This window comes from Clupea harengus, chromosome 16, assembly GCF_900700415.2.
Source record: "Clupea harengus chromosome 16, Ch_v2.0.2, whole genome shotgun sequence".
Lineage (NCBI taxonomy): Eukaryota > Metazoa > Chordata > Actinopteri > Clupeiformes > Clupeidae > Clupea > Clupea harengus.
Window position 1 is genome coordinate 654683 of NC_045167.1, and position 19399 is coordinate 674081.

At 40.5% G+C, this 19399-nt stretch overlaps 1 protein-coding gene across 1 annotated transcript; it reads right to left on the bottom strand.

Annotated features, from left to right (window-relative positions):
* Positions 1-4114: 4114 nt before the first annotated feature.
* On the bottom strand, positions 4115-19355 carry mettl25 (methyltransferase like 25). The gene is made up of 12 exons (XM_012815549.2): positions 19035-19355; positions 18009-18182; positions 17281-17381; positions 15261-15923; positions 13975-14161; positions 12794-12882; positions 8858-8887; positions 8453-8526; positions 7774-7867; positions 6719-6793; positions 6495-6566; positions 4115-4482 (listed from the first exon to the last, which is right to left on the bottom strand). The coding sequence occupies exons 1-12, from the start codon at positions 19234-19236 to the stop codon at positions 4390-4392; spliced, it is 1854 nt and encodes a 617-aa protein (XP_012671003.2). The 5' UTR covers positions 19237-19355; the 3' UTR covers positions 4115-4389.
* Positions 19356-19399: the final 44 nt, after the last annotated feature.

Consider the following 19399-nt stretch of genomic DNA (forward strand, 5'->3'; position numbering starts at 1 on the left):
AGCGGTAGTATCAACAAATTCACAATAATGGATCGGTTTTTGATACCCAAAATTCTACGAGTAGAAGAATCATGTGACGTTGAAGAAGAAGAAGAAATGCAAGGGGTATCTAAATCTGATTTAGAAGAAGAGGAACGTCGTGGTCAAAGAGATCAATCCTACACCTCTACTGAGGGTGCTAGCCGTGCTACACCTGGTCTGCTGGGTTGCCCGGATTTTGCTTTTCCAGCATAGTTTTGTTTGCATTTTTGCCTGTTCTTTACGAGTTGTATTGTACAATGATACAATGATCTAGCTCTGATTATTGTGGTTTTGAGTGCCTACTGTTTTGTTTCATTCACTTTTAAAAGGGGCCTGCATCTTTACACCGTTTAAGATTTAAGGTGGAACGGTCTTGTTAGATGTGTAACATTAATGAATGCGGTCTCTTTTTGGGATTTTTCGGGATCCGCCTTAACAAATCAGAGATTCTAGCCTAGGACGAGCAGTCTGTCTGTGCTAGCCAGTTATACATAAGCTTCTATGTTTTTATTGATTGGGACCTGAAATAATATATACTTTTTGAAAGCATTTCTGACTCTTTGACTGTTTTAGTTCATTCTATCTGCTATTCTAATTTGCCCCCTTTAGTTTAGAATGTATTGAACTATTTATGTTTAGTTTAATTTGTCAGACATGGTAGTGGTGACCTGGTGGTCATCTGGCGCCAACTTTAACCCCCAATGAAGTAAGTGAAGTATTTGGGATTGCGGAATCTATAACATGCTGATGCTGCATGCATTTTGTCAGTGACCGTCGCAGAGGAACACGGCTATGTGCGCGTCCGTCGGAAGCAGCCTAATGATAATAATAATAGACCTACGATCGATTTGTATGGCGCTTTTCATGGACCACAAAGACGCTTCAGAGAGCAAACATGTAAACAGATATGACGATATGGTGGGGAGGTTTTGTAGTAGAGAACCACGTGACACGTATGCTATCACCCTAATTTCATAGCACCCTCGGTAAAACGCCGAGCACCCCCATAGCACCTGCAGCAAAAAATCTCTGGCGCCGCCACTGGCGTGAAGCCTACACCCAGTGCCGGTTTAAGCCTCGACATTTGTATTAGATCCCGGGCTCATGGAAATGAACCCCAGACAACAGATGAACTGATTCATGAACAACATATTGAATACAAATATTTAATGTGAAAAGAAACTACTTTCAAACTAGTGTAGTCTATAAAATGTGCAGTGTATGAATACATGCATGACAAAACACGCACAGATTTGGCACTTTGCTTTACAGTTTACTAACCTTAGATTGTAACCTTGCGCGCTTTTACAACTGCAAACTCTTCAATTATGGTTCTCGGAGCAAATCATTTCCAACGCACCAAGACGCTGTTGATGCATCTTTGATTCTCTTTAGCTGCTAATATGAGCGTTCTCCTGAGCAATTGGTGTATAAGTATGTATACGTCTTAAACCCTTTTATAATACAATACAAACCACATTAAATACTATACAGTGATGTAGCGTACCTTGAAAATATTTTTGCGAAAATTGAGATACACATATTACCCTGGCAGGGACAGAAATTATAAATAAGTTGTTTAAAATAATAAAAATTGACGAAAACTACTTCTCCATTTTTGTGGCCTGAATTTTTGGCTGGCCCTAAAGCACATGCCTTGTCTGCCTAATGGTTAATCCGAAACCTTAATTTATCAAAATCAAAATCTGAGCATTTTATCAATTAGATCATTATAACATTAGCTAATTTCACAGCTTCAGTAAACTTTTCGATTCACAGAATCAACAACCTTATTTTTTTCCTTTTTTTCTTTTTCTTTCTGAACGAAGTAGCAACATACAGCACAGTGAACATGTGACATTCTTTTTTTTTTTTTTTACAGATTCAGTCTTTCCAAAGGTTTACTCTGTCTGCCAGACCGGGTATGAAACAGTCTATTCTGTGGGTCTGGTGGTTTGACCCTGGCTGTTGGTGAGGTGGTGTCAGTCGTAACTGGAGGGTCGGACTGTTGTTTGGCAGCCCCTTGCTGTAGTCCATCTGGAGCTAAATTGCATGTGGCTCCAGCTGTTTCAGGAACATGTTGCAAGTGACGTGGTTGCGTTGCAGTGTGGTGGTTTCAATGACAAAGGAGCGAGGTGTGATGCCTTCTCCAGTGACAACGTGTAAGATAAATTCAGTTCAATACGAATTTATTAACAGCTTATTCCTATTAACAATGTATATGCCTACTTTAACCAGTATATTGTAGTTGGAAATGAGGCCAGTGTAAGAGTTGGGGAAAGCTCTCTCTCTCTTTCTCTCTCTCAGCCATGTGTCTGCAGACAAGGGGCCCAAGATAACATTCACTGGCCATCTGTTTTAACTTCTAGCTGACCATGGCTAACCAAGGTCATAGGCCGTCCCGAGTGAGACACAGGCAAGATATGGACGCCATCTTTTGAAGGCGCCATCTTTTGAAAATTCTGGACAAAAAACACAGATACCGTCTTTTTAACACCCAGCCCTCCCTTGAAGTCACTTCCTAGGGGTCTGAGGTATCCTCCCCTAGGGAACTGTACCTTCTTCAGTCGTAATTTCTTAGCTGACAATTATGTATTTGTACACAATTCACTCCCTTCAAAAGATGGCGTCCATATCTTGCCTGTGTCTCACTCGGGACGGCCTATGACCTTGGTTGGACTAGAGGTGTTGTGCATATATTTGAAAAGATTCAAGGCTTCTGGGGGTGTGATTTTTATGTCTCTAGGACAAAAAGGGCATACTGACAACAAGACCAAAATATTTCTCCAGAGGAATACAGACTCCTGTCACAAGTGTTGTTTTCTGTCAAAAATTCTGTAGATTTTTTTTTAAATTCACACATCTTGTCATTTTGACCATGAGTGTTTGTTTTAATTTGTCTTCTCATCCTGTATCCCAGTTTCAAAACATGAATGCACCTCAAACTTGGTGATAAGAGTCATGTGTCCTAGGGACTGCCTTAGACACCCAGCCTAGCCAGAAGGAGAACTAGAGATGCATTTCCGAATGTGATTGCGCCGCAGAAGTCGAACTTTGCATACTGTAACCTATGAAATGTGATTACATTTACATTTAGTCATTTAGCAGACGCTTTTATCCAAAGCGACTTACATATGTGCGACTTACAATGTATACACATTTTACATTTACACTGATGGCACACTGCACATCAGGAGCAATTAGGGGTTCAGTGTCTTGCTCAAGGACGCTTCGACAGGCAACCTGCTGATTACTAAACGACTTCTCTACCTACTGTACCACTGTCTCCCCCTGATTAGTGAGAGTTGGAGAGTTTTAGTGTTTTTTGAAGAAGAAGCTTATATCTTACTCTTTTGTTGTACTTCTTTTGCTTTAACTCGCATACTAAAACAGTGTAACTTGTACTCGTTTTTATTATTAATAAATCGTAACCACTGAGCATCCAGAGGAGAGTTCTCTCTCGTTTTTGACGCGAGCCTCCGGGCAGGGTTGGGATTACTTGCCTGACCGCTTTCGGATCCGCGCAGGAGGAGAGTGCGTGTCCCGGCCTGCCCCTCAAAGAACGGTGAGTCTTACCATATGACACAACATCTGGGTGAAGTTCCCTTCGACCCCTTCAAACAAGTGTACCTAAGGGCAGCCAGGTGAGAGACGTTAGGGCCTCAGACATGCACTCAGGAATACAGAGACATTGAGTAAGCCCTGTGGTGGTTGTGTTCGGGAGAACTGACGCACACGTGCGGCTCTTTTCAGTTTCAAGCCCTTCAATTTCTATATCACCTATAGAAATTGGTAGAAATAAACATTATGGTTGTTGCTAATCTGTTGTAGATCTGATATACAATAGTTTTATAGTGGAATCCATGACAAGCGGTTCAACATGCACAAGGCGCATTACAGCAAAGGGATATTATATATTGGACAGGGCCAGAGGAAGAGCAGGGTTTGGGCTAGGACAGTGGGAAAGCGTGGAGTCAGGCCTTAGACGCTCGCAGACGTCTTGGGGGACATGTGAAGTAACCATATTATGTGAAGAAGCCTTTTTTATTCCCTTTCCCTGTGGCAAATGTTAACTTCATGTCAACAAAACACATTTTCAGCTGATGCAGTTTTATTTCATACATCTGTCACATGTTACACATGTTTCATTTATTTCAAGAAGGAAGACCATTTCATTTAAAGATAAAACAACAAAAACACCTGCAACAACAATGAAAATAATACAATTGCGTTTTAAACCTTTATCAAAACAACTGATGGAATGATGTAATGGTACAATATTTCTTTGGTTTAGGCAACATGCTCTCGAGTTGAAACAATACATTCAACTACGTATTACAGGTAGATGTCCTCGTCGGGCAGTAGACTTCATGCCAGGGTCTTTAGTGCGACCAGTCCATAGCATCTGGGCGACATGACCGGATCAAAGAGCTGCACCAGGGCACCGAAGGACACATTCTCCTACACAAACACAAGGCGTAATACCATATTCAATTATGCACACAGCACTATGAAACAGGACAAGGGTATTAAATAAGAAAAAAGAAAAGGACACGGAATAACAAACACTTCGGCATAAAGCAGGGTGACATTTGTTCCTCCGCATTTCCTTCAAGTCTGAATAATCTCAGTCCATTTCTTTACATGTGAGATGTTAGTGCTTTGAATGTTCCAAACTATGCCCTCATTCTCAGCATTTTGACTCATCCAAGCACATAAGTCACTGAAGACATGAGACATGTCACGTTGTACAAACACACTGTACAATGTATATAAATGCCGTGTTTGACAGAACACTTGATTTACTATTGTTTACTGTAGTCTGATATAAAATATATACTGGAGAAGTAAAAAAAACACTGATGACTTGCTAAGGACAAGTGCAATCGTATCTGCACTTAAATTATAATTGTCTTTAAGCAAGCATAGTTGTTTCTGCAAGATTTGAATAGTAATTTCATAAGCTGCACAGTAGGCCACATATGATAAGGTAAATATCACTTGACCAGGCCCTCAGAGCTGAACACATCACAACCAGGAATTCATTAGAATCTAATGAATGAACTTCTCTGAAAACAAAGTTCAATTTAGGCTAGACCACTCTACTCAACCATTGACCTCGGGGGGTCCACTACTGACTCTTCGTTAGCTTGCTACGACTCCCTGGACATCTACCGTATAAGCCCTGTAGTAGCGGAGTCAACCTCAAATACGACAGGTCAGTACCTCTGACAGGCTTACATGTCTGTGAGACAAAAGCAGGTTGAAAATAATATAATAATAATAATGGATTTTATTTGTATAGCACACTTTAAAATACAAAGAAATCTCAAGGTGCTTCATTTAGTGTTGGAATGTAATGCTTTTGTACAAGGGCATGCTGGCTCCTGTTTTTTAAAGTGTCAAGTTGCCTTATTGTAAATAATGGCATTTGTGATTTTGAGGTAAATTAGGAGTTGAAATGAACTGAAGTGAATTATATCAGCCTAATACTAAAATGTAAACAAGGCAGGCTAACAATGTATGCCCTGTTTAGCATTGGGCACCATGTGTTTCCTTTTAGATAGTTGCCTGTTAGAAAGGCCATAGTCTGTAGCGGATTGACTGTTAGAAAGGTTATAGTCTGTAGCGGATTGACTGTTAGAAAGGTTATAGTCTGTAGCGGATTGCCTGTTAGAAAGGCCATAGTCTGTAGCGGATTGACTGTTAGAAAGGTTATAGTCTGTAGCGGATTGACTGTTAGAAAGGTTATAGTCTGTAGTGGATTGCCTGTTAGAAAGGCCATAGTCTGTAGCGGATTGACTGTTAGAAAGGTTATAGTCTGTAGCGGATTGACTGTTACAAAGGTTATAGTCTGTAGCGGATTGCCTGTTAGAAAGGCCATAGTCTGTAGTGGATTGCCTGTTAGAAAGGTTATAGTCTGTAGTGGATTGCCTGTTAGAAAGGTTATAGTCTGTAGCGGATTGCCTGTTAGAAAGGCCATAGTCTGTAGCGGATTGCCTGTTAGAAAGGTTATAGTCTGTAGGGGATTGCCTGTTAGAAAGGTTATAGTCTGTAGTGGATTGCCTGCGCACGTGCGCAGAGATCTGTTTCGCCGCATATCTCGTGATTAGGTCACTTGTCTAAAGGACAAATAGCTCAAAAAGTTAATGTCAACCCTTGCAATATTTCCTACTATACTGTAAATAGCATTATACTTATTTCTATTTATGGAATAAACTTGATATCATATCCATGCTATATACACAATATGTTATGTAATGGTAAAATTCAAGTTATTTTAAAGTTCAAATAGCATCTTTATGGGTGTCAGCTCTGTTTTCTCAAATTACAGTGAAACTTATGATTTTACTTTTGTGTTCCATGTTAAATTTCGGTAAATCATTTTCATAGAATCAAAGTTCATGTCCTCCGCAGTTTATTAACAACAAAGTCATAAGCACAACGTCCTGTGTAAACGGTGTCAGTTCTACCTGCTCTTTCAGGTAGCACAGCCGATCAAGGAGAATGAGACCTTCAATACAGGGGGCCAATGTCACCTTCAGCTACAGAACACACAAGGAAATAACAGGTTTTTAAAAAAAACTCATTCATGGTCACAAACTCATTATAATTCAGTATTATAATGTTGTAATTGTAATGCCTGCAGACCGAGGGTAAACAACATTATTAACAGAAGTACAACTAATGGACTCACCCTGTTAAAAGCCAACATCTCACATATCCTGTGTTTATATTGATCATGGTATTCCTGAATGTCTCCATCAGAGAGCTGCATGAAGACGGTAAATAAAGAACAGGTGTGTGAGTGAATGGGGTTGCTCTTTATGTCCACAGAGATACAATAATGAGAGTACCCTGAGCAGGGAGACCGTACAGGAAGTACCCTGAGCAGGGAGACAGTACAGGAAGTACCCTGAGGAGGGAGACCGTACAGGAAGTATGAGAGTACCCTGAGCAGGGAGACCGTACAGGAAGTACCCTGAGCAGGGAGACCGTACAGGAAGTACCCTGAGCAGGGAGACAGTACAGGAAGTATGAGAGTAACAGTACAGGAAGTACCCTGAGGAGGGAGACAGTACAGGAAGTACCCTGAGCAGGGAGACAGTACAGGAAGTACCCTGAGCAGGGAGACAGTACAGGAAGTATGAGAGTACCCTGAGGAGGGAGACAGTACAGGAAGTAGTCCGTATCTCTACTAATTGCCTCATACTTTCTTTCCTGGGCTTTCATTATTCTAGTGTTAAGACCTGTCATTATATGAACTATATTTAGAATTGCACTCAAAATGAATCAACCTCCTAAACCCTCTGGGCTTCTGGTTATGTGCGTTTAAGCTAGTGCGTGTTGTAGTTTCAGATATTGTTCTGAGCCTGTGTTTTTGAGGTGCTCGGCAAAACTATTGACTGTTTTAACAGTGTACGAAATTGTTCCTTTGTTTAATTCATTTTTGAACAATGGCTAGATAGTTTGTGTCGTTTCTAGCTAGTGTTACTGTTTTTTGTTCGAACCAACACTGAAGTACAACACTCAAATGTCTAGAGGGTTAAGGGTGTTCAATCATTTTGATTACAACTAAATGTGTGACGTGCATTCATTCAATTTGGCTTTATTTTAATGTAAATTTGAATAATGTAGAACACCATCAAATAAAACTTGAGTAAAGCATGCAGAATAAATAATAAGTTAATAATAATAAATAATAAGAAGTTGAACCATAGCAAACACGTTTCCAGCATTGCCTGGGCTAACCTTTGACTCCTCTAGCTCCAACTTCCTGAGGGCTCTTCTGATGTAATCCACAAAAGAGGAAGCTTTGGAGTAAATGTTGCCCACACGCTTCTCACTGTTAGAACAAACACAGATAGCTCAGTCAATCATAACTGGTCTGTGATCTAGGACATGAGGTATTTCAGGTAGAAGATATTTCAGAAGTTTCTTGAAAACCATAATTGCCAATATCACCTGTGCATTTTTAACCCTACTTAATCTGGATTATTGTTTCCTGAGAAAGTTAAAAATGTAATCGTCAGTGAAAACTCGGTGAATATTTGTATGTATTTTGTACATACTAATTTACTGTGGAGAAGTATACCTACAGTCACTGGGTAGACATAGTTTAAGATAGCACCAAACTACTTGGTCAAATATGTTTGACAAGGTTTTGTGACTTTAGTGGCATTCAGGCTCTTACTGGTCCTCACTCACTCACTCACACCTCTTGTGTTCGTCACCATAGTGATCCTCCCTCCCTCCCTCCCACACACACACACCCACACACACACACACACACACACACACACACACACACACACACATACCTCTTGTGTTCGTCACCATAGTGATCCTCACTCACTCACTCACTCACTCACTCACTCACTCACTCACTCACTCACTCACTCACTCACCTTGTGTTCGTCACCATAGTTACCTCTTGTGTGCATCATAGTGGTCCCGTAGGATGACATGGAGAACAGCGCGGTAGAACAGGGATTCCACAGGAAGCTGACAAACAGAAAGGCAGACACTGCTAAACTAGACATCCCCACAAATGTCAGTAATATTACATTGCTGTGCTGTGCTGTGCTGTGCTGTGCTGTGCTGTGCTGTGCTTGAGAGCAAATGCATTTTTTCCATTACATCCTGTCCATTGAACACACTCAAATTGCACATTTCACCTTAGCAATACAAATATTAGATTAGGTTCTTAGTTAAGTTTCATCAGCACCAAAGTATAAGTACAAATATAAGTAAGAACTGAAAATCCCCTTTAGGATGTAAATCCAAATAGCAGCATACTTTTATGGTTTATTAAGGATTCTAAATGAGGACTTACCCCACCACCAACTGTCACTCTCTCCAGCGCCTTAGAAGGAAAAATAATACAAATGATTTAATCAAAGTGACTAACATTAAACATTAACAATAACAAAAAAGAATGCATAATTAATAAACAAAACAATATTAATAATGGCAGATTATAATAAAATGAACAATTCATAATAGTAACTTTAACTGTATGTATATATACAGAAAGTAGTTGGACACTTCAGCTACAGCTTTAAAATGGTTTATTCTATTGTATTGTAAAAAACGTGTTAGGTGATTCATGTATGTATAGTAAAATAGTATAATATACCTAGCCTAAAATATGTAATGGTGTATAATAGAACTGTAGCCTTTATTTCAATGCACTGTCCTACAACGAAATGTAAACGGACTCTTTGAATCAAGCATACAAAAACACATAGCCTTATAAAACATAATAAAAATGGTCTAAATCAAATACTCCTTAAATACAATCACAGGTCAACTAGACTACATTTTCTGATGGACATACAATTGTCCTTAACCTGGGGTGAAACAACCATACAAGTAAGGCTATAGAAGTGTTGCTTGTTTGCTTTGAATTTTGAAAGATGCACCCCCATTTTCAAAACCACCCACTCAGATCTAAGGTTGAGGCTGTACTCAAATCAGTCTTGTGTGCTTACATGGCGTAGTGTTAAAGTAACCAATAGCCTATGATTAAGGCTAGGCAATTTTATTTATATAGCGCATTTCATGCACATGTGCAACTCAATGTGCTTTAGTTAAGTGCTACAGCAGCATGACATTTGTATAGGGGAAGGGGAAGGGTACATGGTATGTAAAAGGATTTTAAATGAACTGTAGGCCTAAATCACAATCTGCACATTTGAGATATATTCTTTTACCAGCTTATTTGACAATGGCTCACAAAAGAATGTTTTTGAGTTTTGGAATGCAGAGTGGGACGCTACCCTTACACAACTGGGAATATTCAGTTATTCCAGCAAGTCTAAATGAAAAGAAACAGCTGGTATCCCTGCTAAGCGTGTTTTTAAAGAAGACTAAAGAACCAAACAGCCAGCCTGAGTAGTTTTGCCTATGAAAGAAGAGATTCAAGTGAACAAAGTAGTGTGATTTGTAGCAGCCTGATCTACAGATATGTTAACCGCTTATTGACATTATCTTCCACAGACAAACCATGGCATTTGCTAGGTTCGTGGCTATGCTGACTTACTGTCAGTGATATAGCCAGAGAATGTGTGGGATACGACAAAGGAGAAACTGATAGGGTTGTTCATCAATCGTGATAGCCTCCATCACTCAACTAATGCTAATGTTATTTTGCTATTGTGACTGATGGTAGCTGCTCTAACATTACTGCAGCACACCAGGCATGGCTGACATTCTTTGGCTTAAAGGAGAAATTATGGGAGATATTTATTATCATTTAACTAATGTATGTGGATGAAGGGACATTTTTTCACCATCTTTAACATTGATAGGGCATATTTTGGCCTTGGCGGAGGTCGCGGAGTAGCCTTGGAAATGCATACGTTCATATTAGCACACTATGTGAGGAAAACAGTATAGCACACTGTAGCACTGAAAATGACAGTTTAGTTACTGGAAGTCCTGCCCTGTATTTAAAAAAGAAAAAGATTCTAGAGCACTTCACCTCTCCATAATCTTTGGTAAAGGTATAACCAGAGAGGACTGAGACGGAGGTTAGTCTTCTAAAATCTTTGACATAACTGACATTTTGCCTCGCATCAATGTCCTGTTTATTTTCATCGTTACTGATGGAGATCATTTCCAAGCACTGTTAATGACTTAAGAATATATGAATCAAGTGCCTTGTATTAATATATTCCTTGTATGAATCATGTGCTTATGAAAGCAGGAACATGGCTTTTCTGTGTAGGTGTGTAACTTAGATTATTAGGTGCCACTGAGTCTGCATATGTACAAGAGCATGTTTAGACCAGAGGTGATAAGAAGGGTCGAACTGTGCTTCTTCCAATCTTGTGCAAAACTTCCATCCTTGCCTCGGACGTCAGAGATCCACCACGTGGTTATCCCTACTGAACGCTAAACTTCTGTCTATATAAACCTTGTGCGATGTGTTTAATATTGCTTCACTTTCAGCCTTGTGCTGGGAGTGAGCCCGATTGCAATTGTTGTTGTTGTTTGTCTAATAAATATCCTTATATGCAGCTCCGGAGTCCTGAGGTAACTAGGGTGAATTTTCACCTAACAGTTACCATAGAAATAACTGTGCTGTGAAATGATTTGGCCAACAGTGTCACGGAGAGCCCCTCTCTCCCCAAGTCATCGACCCTTCCATCCGGACATGGACTCATGTGACACTGACTGAGTATGGAACACTAAGTGATGTGTAAGAACGAGCGATTTATCACGGTAACATGGCAGAATTGCTACCAATGAGGCTCGGGGCAATGCAGAGTCACTCACCTCCTGGACTTAATCCAGCTCTGTTGAGGTAGTACACGATGGACTGCTGTTGGGTGAGTGTGTCAGCTCTGTTGGGTGAGTGTGTCAGCTCTGTTGGGTGAGTGTGTCAGCTCTGTTGGGTGAGTGTGTCAGCTCTGTTGAGGTAGTACACTATGGACTGCTGTAGGGTGAGTGTGTCAGCTCTGTTGGGTGAGTGTGTCAGCTCTGTTGGGTGAGTGTGTCAGCTCTGTTGGGTGAGTGTGTCAGCTCTGTTGGGTGAGTGTGTCAGGCTCTGTTGAGGTAGTACTCTATGGACTGCTGTTGGGTGAGTGTGTCAGCTCTGTTGGGCGAGTGTGTCAGCTCTGTTGGGCGAGTGTGTCAGCTCTGTTGGGTGAGTGTGTCAGCTCTGTTGGGTGAGTGTGTCAGCTCTGTTGGGTGAGTGTGTCAGCTCTGTTGGGTGAGTGTGTCAGGCTCTGTTGGGTGAGTGTGTCAGGCTCTGTTGGGTGAGTGTGTCAGCTCTGTTGAGGTAGTACTCTATGGACTGCTGTTGGGTGAGTGTGTCAGCTCTGTTGTTCGTAACAGATGCACATGGTGCACCGATTGACTAAATTACATAATTGACGTGCAAGACAAATCCTGCAATTAGGCTACAAGATGTAAGCTAACACCCAGCCGAAGTAGATGTAGCTCATTTTTGTGTAGCTAGCCATATATAATGCTGGCTGAAAATAAATATTTAGAACTATAGCTATAGTTAACTATAGTTAATGTTTCAGAATTTTTTTCCCAAAATGAAAAAGCAATGTTTCACTTTCTAACGTCATAATTACACAGACAGACCCTCACTGTAGTATAGCCCTCGACTTTGAATTTATCTATTTGTAGTTGGAGACAGTGGGCTCATGATTCACCAGCAGGATTTCTACGGTCTTGACTCAAATGACCCATCTCCAAACTTTGGTAACACACTTGTTTCCTAGGCTTCAAATCTAAAAGCAAAGTTGTAGACAAATTAAGCAAACGACAACACTGGTAATTTAGTTGAAGGATCAATCTTTGGCTTTTTTTTTTTCCAATTTCTTTACTTAACTTCATGAGCCGTTACAGACATCGATATCACATGAGCTAATTGCGATCTAACGGCCGTTAATATCAGCACGCCGATTTATTGGTCGGGCACTACTGGGTTCATACCATAGCCATGGAAATTCCTGGATCGGAAAAGCCTGTGACGGCAAGGGCCACAATCGAACTGAAAGATCTGTACCAAACAGGTGGGTGGGTTAGTAGGTAGGTGGGTAGATAGGTAGATATAGAGAGAGATAGAGCATTCATTCTGTATACACAAATGCCCTTTCAGGGAGAAATGACCCTTCTCACGCCTAAAACCTCTATACACATCTTTTGTTCAAATGTGCCTTGCTTATTATATCTAATAATGTTAAATGGCATTAGGTTTGATATTAGCCCTGCCGATCACAATATTCCCACGGAGCGGAGCGGGACCCACCAGACATGCAGACATCCTGGCGTTCCTGCCACAGGGGAAGGACTGATCCCTCAGATACTGGCTCATGGGGAATCCATACACTTCGCTCCCTGTGCCAGCAGGGAAAAGAAAGTGCACTTTAGCGTGTTTCCAGTTCAGAACTTTCCCATATACACACTTTGGCATGTGTTTGTATGTGCTTAGCATAAGACTCTTTGTACAATGTGATGGATATAGGCTTTTTTGGCAACACTTTACTTGAACCCGATTTCATAAGTAACAACAAAGCCATGTAGTACTCTTGTCATATCAGATGTCATATGTTGTCATAAATAGTTAAAACAATCAGTTTCCATTGATGTAACTGTGTCATGTCATCATAATCTAGTGGACCAATTAGCTGAATCTGACAAAAAGTGTTCTTGATGACTGGACTCCACCTTTAAAGTTCTGAGAGATCTTATTAATAAAATTAAAAAAAAATGATCAAATGTGCATCATCAAACGCATTAACTAAAATGATCAAAACTGTAAAACGCACAATGTGATCTAACTAATGTTCTACCAAATGGAGTGTGTGTGTGTGTGCTCCTGCATGTATGGGTGAGTGTAAGTGAGCATATGTGTATGGGTGGCTGTGTGCAAGAAAGGATGTGTGGATGTTTCTTTGTTCTGCCTTTGTATGTTGCGTTCACATATGAACACATATATGTGAGATCAGAAACAAAAGATTACTAGCATGAACACATGTGAGATCAGAAACAAAAGAGCTGGAGTTTGAAGTCTTCTCTCTGCAGTGTGGGTGAGAGATGTTATGCCAAAATATGTGAATACAATCTGTATGAGGGTCTTGAATGCCAATTAACCATGTTCTTCTCTGAGCCTTTGTGAAGCATACCTAACATTTGAGTCATGTGATGTGACTAAGCCAGCTGATGTAGAGTGAAAGTCCTGTTCACTTACAGTGAAAGTTCTGTTTAAACAGTTTAATTAGTGAAGTCTAGAGCATATTTACACCAATAAATGTGTCAAAATGCAAAATAGTGTTTGATTTGATGCACAAGTGACTACACATCAACCACTGTTTATTTGACCTGGCACTGCAGGATGTCATTGATTCCTCTCTATATTGACTCAAGAGCACCTCTAAACAGTAAACATCCTGTGGATAAGATAACAGTGCGAGTGTGATTGTGACTTACCAGGAACGGGCTGCATTTCGCCTGTAACCGGTGATTGAAGCCCTCTTTTCTGGTCAAACTCTTCCGAAAGAAGGTTGTAGCAACATCCCACACTGCAAATGGCACGTAGCTCCTGTCTGCCAACAAACATGCGCAGTGTGCTTGAGGCCAGATCTCCACAGGTGTGTAGCCCAACCATGACTGCATCCTACATGCGAAACAAAAAGTAGCGATTAGATTAACGTAACTGACAAGAAAAATCATGTTAACAACTGATTGTAAATGTACCTAATGTATCTATTCATTTTGTCCTTGGGAATGGAACGTTGGTGAGTGAAATTCAGCCGTGATGTTAGATAGCTAGGTAACATTGGCAAACTCTGATTTTGGCCCAAAACGAATATCTTGCAAACACAGCCAAACAACAAGCCAGTGCAACAACAAAAGACACAGCAACAGTATAGCGATTTGTTTAGTTCTTATGTTGAGTGACTAGCTGAATAGTTCGGTCAAACAGGGCATCCAGCCTAAAACACTGCCATGTCAATATCCCCATTTCATGATCACATACCATCAAAATTATATTTTAAGGTGAAATGATGGTACACTGATGCTTTAACATCATTATTTAGGTTTAGCATACATAAGAAAATAAGCCCTTGTACGTCTTTCCATTTCATTCAAATCAGCCGTTCCCAGCTACAATAGTCATGTACAACATTAACACTACATTAATCGTAAAACTATATGTGACCCACCACAGCAAAAGCTAGAATAATGACCAAAAAAGGAAAATTTAGATATTTCATGCAATAGGTTCTCCAGATTAGCTTCAAAATGCTGTTTATTTGATGAAATTATCTTTAAAACAAAACTTCTATGTACATTTTAATTTTGTCTGCCATGTTTTCATAGTTATGGTGAATATCTGTTATTATTTAACATGCCTATTCCATAGTTAAGATTTAAATAACACATTTATGCCACAATTTCAAAATCGTCTGGATAGTACATTTTCATCAATGATCAGGCTTCAATCGCCTGTATTTCAAAATTGTGAGTTGCCACTTACTCGAGGTTTTGCCATGGCAGGTCAAATATTTTGTATGTTTCTTTAATTGAATAAAATAGGTTTTTTCTTTCAAAAACAAAGAAATTCCTCAGTGATTCCAAACGTTTTAACAGCAGCGCATCTTTCTCTTTAAGGACTATGGATAAGGTTTCTCTTTCAGGACTATGAATAAGGTATCTCTTTAAGGACTATGGATAAGGTATGTAGTCGTAAAGTCTTAAATTAGGTCCTTCACCTCCAGTTCAGGGATGATCTCTCGTAGTTCAGTTTCTGCAGTGACATAAGAGGTCAGTGGTAAGAAGATGCTGCTGTTGCTTTTTCTAATCGGCAACTTTCTTTCCAAGTTCTCCCTCATCCTCCTTTCCTTCTCCTCCTTGCTCAGCTGATTGGGAGGGACACGGGTCGAGACTGGTTCCACGGCATTCAAAGACAGGGCACTAAGAAAAGGGTCAGTAATGCATTCATCTTCAACTGCCCATTCCACAGTCTCCCCGAGATGACTGCTCACGTCCACTGGCACCTCGACATCAGCACTCAACCGAATGCGTTGGAAGTCTGTAGGATTCCTCTCTTCGGTTCCTTCTTCCTTCCCAGTCTCCCTGTGCTCCTCTTCCTTCCCAGTCTCCCTGTGCTCCTCTTCCTTCCCAGTCTCCCCGTGCTCCTCTTCCTTCCCAGTCTCCCTGTGCTCCTCTTCCTGTCCATCTCCTGGAAACCTTCCCCTCTCCGGAGGCTCTTTCTTGAGATTGTGAATCCCTCTGGAGAACCTCTTCATCTTCCGATTCCTCTCCTGTGCTCCGTGTGTGTTGGTGCTGGAAGAGTCAATGCCAAACACCTGCAATCCATACTGCATGGAGAGATGGGAGCTTAAATAGCCCTTTCCAGAGCCCACATCTATGACCTGAGAGAGAGAGAGAAAGAGATAGTGGGGTTTAGAGGGAAAAAGTGATGCAGCAATAGCAGTAAACACACTTTATTCTATATATTTTATGTGATTGTATTAATTAATAAATGACCAATTAGCTGTGGATTAATTGGCTTGCAAATGAGGACTGTAGTACATAAATACTACTAAATACAGTGGTTGGTGAGTGACCTCTAAAGCGCCCTTTCTACAAATAATTCCAATGTAGCAGTTGTGTTTCTGTTGTTTTGACTACAGGATCATGTAACTGGTAACACCTTCTAGATTGCTTGGGTGACTGTTGTAGTTTCATGACAGGGTGAAATTGTTGAAACCACAATAAAAACACAAGAAATTGAGCAAACTAACTAGGCAATCAAAGCACGTTGTTACAGCAGACTAAGGTTCCCTTCACTAACTTGGAATTTACATTGAACATTTCATTTTGAAAATGTTTACCGTCAGTTCTGTCTAAAAACTATTGCTGTGATTTCAACTCCAGCACACACAGTTTAAGCAGGGCAAATGGTCACACAGTCACACTGGTGATTTCTCCAAAACGTATTTCCCTTTAGTCAAGGTCACACAGCCTACCTTTAGTCAAGGTAACACAGCTTCATTTTCCCACCCAAAGGGAAACTATGGCAGGCCACATTTACTGTAACACTTTTTTGACTATGGACTGCTGGAGAGTGCCACTAGGGGGAGCTCCAGAGTCAGTTCTGTGACCGGTCAGTGCCTCCATCAACTAATGCCTGGCTCAGACATTTGCGCTGCAATGCTGGTCAACAAACCAGTCGCGCCGCTAGCGAAGCTGTTTACCTTGTGGGTAGTAGCATGCTAACATTAGATAGCTGGCTCAAAAACCTTGCAAATCCCCTCAGACAAATTCAGTTAGAATAACAGGGTTTTTACATTGTACAGAATCTATTTCTCGGTAACTTATTTAAAAATCTAAGCAAAAAAAAGTCAAACAAACAACTTTTATTTACAAATACGATCATCTACAGAGTTTGGTCCGCCATCTTTTTTTTTTGGCTTCGCAGTCTTTAGACGTGGTGCACATTTCACTACAGACCTGTCATTTTGTCAATGGACTAACTTGGACTTTAGTGGAATGTGTTGATTGTTGCCAGGGTTTGGTTATGTAATGGAATTTTTTTTTTATGTAAATGTTTGCTTATTGACCATGTAAAGCATTTAAGCTCCACTGCTTTGAAAAGGCTACACAAATAAAGTTGTATTACTATAATTATTATTAGTAGTAAGGCAAGGGACATGTATTTGTATAGTACAATTCATACACATAAACTTCTTTTAGTAGTATTAGTAGTAGTAGTTCTTCTGTTCTCACCTGGTTGACTCTGCAGTGTTGGGCCAGGGCAGCCACTACCTCAGACATGGCCTGGACCTCATGGGCCTTCTTACAGTTCATAAACTCATCGGCCTCCAAAGCTGAAAAATATAGGGACAAGTTCCTTTTAAAAAATATATTGAGGAAACTGCCATTACAAAACGTAACAATGAGCCTCTGATGAAACTGAACTGGCCTAAACAAATACATACATGCACATCAAAGACTAGGGCTGAGGAAAATCATTTTTGCATCGATGCATCATGATGCTAACGTGAAATATTCTGTCTGAATATTATTGGTCTGGAATATTTTATTCCATGTATATCTACTGTTGCTACAGACATATTTTATGAATTAAACTGATACAAATAAATTAACTTGACAATTTAACAGGAGAAGAAATGGTATGTGATGGGGCAGTGGTTCCCAAACTTTTTACAGTCCCGCACCCCTTCAGACATTCAATCTCCAGCTCCGCCCCCCCCCCCCCCCCGTTGAAAAAAAAAAGTTTTCCTTTTCAGATGAATTTCGTTTTTTTTTTTTTTCGTTTTCGTTTTGCTCATTTTGTTTTGTGAGGTAGATTGATGGCTGAAAACGAGTGAATAATATGTGCCACAAGTGACCCAAACCTTCTAAGGTTGTTGTTTGCCAGCCATCAACAGAACAATTCAAGGCAGGCAGAAAGGAAATGTGTTTATTCAATGGAATGAATACAGCAAGCTTACCTGCATTCCTCTGGGGAAGTCTATCTGTGTCAGTGCACCTGCCCACTAACTCTTCCAAGGGCACAGAAACCCCCAGCTGTGGGAGAGACTGAGTGTTCGCTGCTTCCAGGAAGGCACCTGTGTCCACCAGCTTCCCACTGACATGACAGAAACCAAAGTTGTTTTCCGAGGTTCCTACAAAAATACCATTCACCATTATTACGCTATAGAACAATCATACTGTAGCAACATGAGACGAGACAATGCCATGTCTCAAATAGACATTTTATTGATGAAGGAATGCCTCATTAAACTTTCAGTCTTGGTAGAGTGACATGGAACCAGACCTTACAATCCCTTTCTTCTTTCTTTTTGTTCACTAATGATGCTATTAATAGCTAAAATCTTAAATGATGACAGTTAAAGTGTTCTTGGAGACATTGCATGCTCAGATTTTTCAAACTACAGATTGTCAGTCCATTTTTAGAGTAAGTTACATTTACGAAGCATTTACAACATCTACAGGGGTCTGTTTGCCTCCATTAAGTTAATACAACATATAACTAGCAATCGATGTTGACGGAGGCACTAATGGGAGCCTAGATATCTTTCAATCATATAAATGTTTTCATGCTACATGTAACCTTTAGCCTCGGCCACCTTGGACACTTTTTTTGGTTCCATCTGCGAAGGGAGAGGAGGTAGGGGCGCACACATATTGTAATATACTGCCCCCAATCAGCTTGGGGTGGGCAGTATAGCCAAGAGCTATCCAGGCTTAACCTACAAATACTACCTTTAAACCCTCTGAACCAAATCATTTAATTTAACTGTTGGGAGTCTGCAGCATCATGTGTGATGCAGAGATAATTTAGTTGTGGGAAGGTGCTGCAGTCTCTCCACCTGCTTGCAGAAACCCTCACTTACCCATCCCCACCACACGGTCATGCAATATTCCTAACTAATCGGCCACCTGGTTTAGATGTGCAGAGGTGAAGAAAGTAGCCTACTGTGAAACGCGAGTGGGATAGTATTCACTTAACTTACCCTCTTGAGCCGACCCATGAGGACTACCGTTTAATTGGGACAACACGTCCTCCGGTGCTAGAGCAACGAACTCTTCCCATATATTACGCGTGTAAAAGTCTACGGTGTGTGCATTAGCAATATGCAATGCAATGGAAAGGAAGCGCTGCACATCATCTATTTTTCTCCTTACAGTAGGGAGTGGTATTTCTAAATCTTCCATCTACATTTAATTACATTTGGTTAAAGATAGTAGAAAGACAACGTCAAAGTTTCGTTAAATCATTCGCGTCTATCTGTTAAATGAGTCCAACCAGAAACAATCTTGCCGAGCGCTTTCAAGTTATTCAGACTCACCCAATCGAATCGGTCAAAGTGTGGTTGAA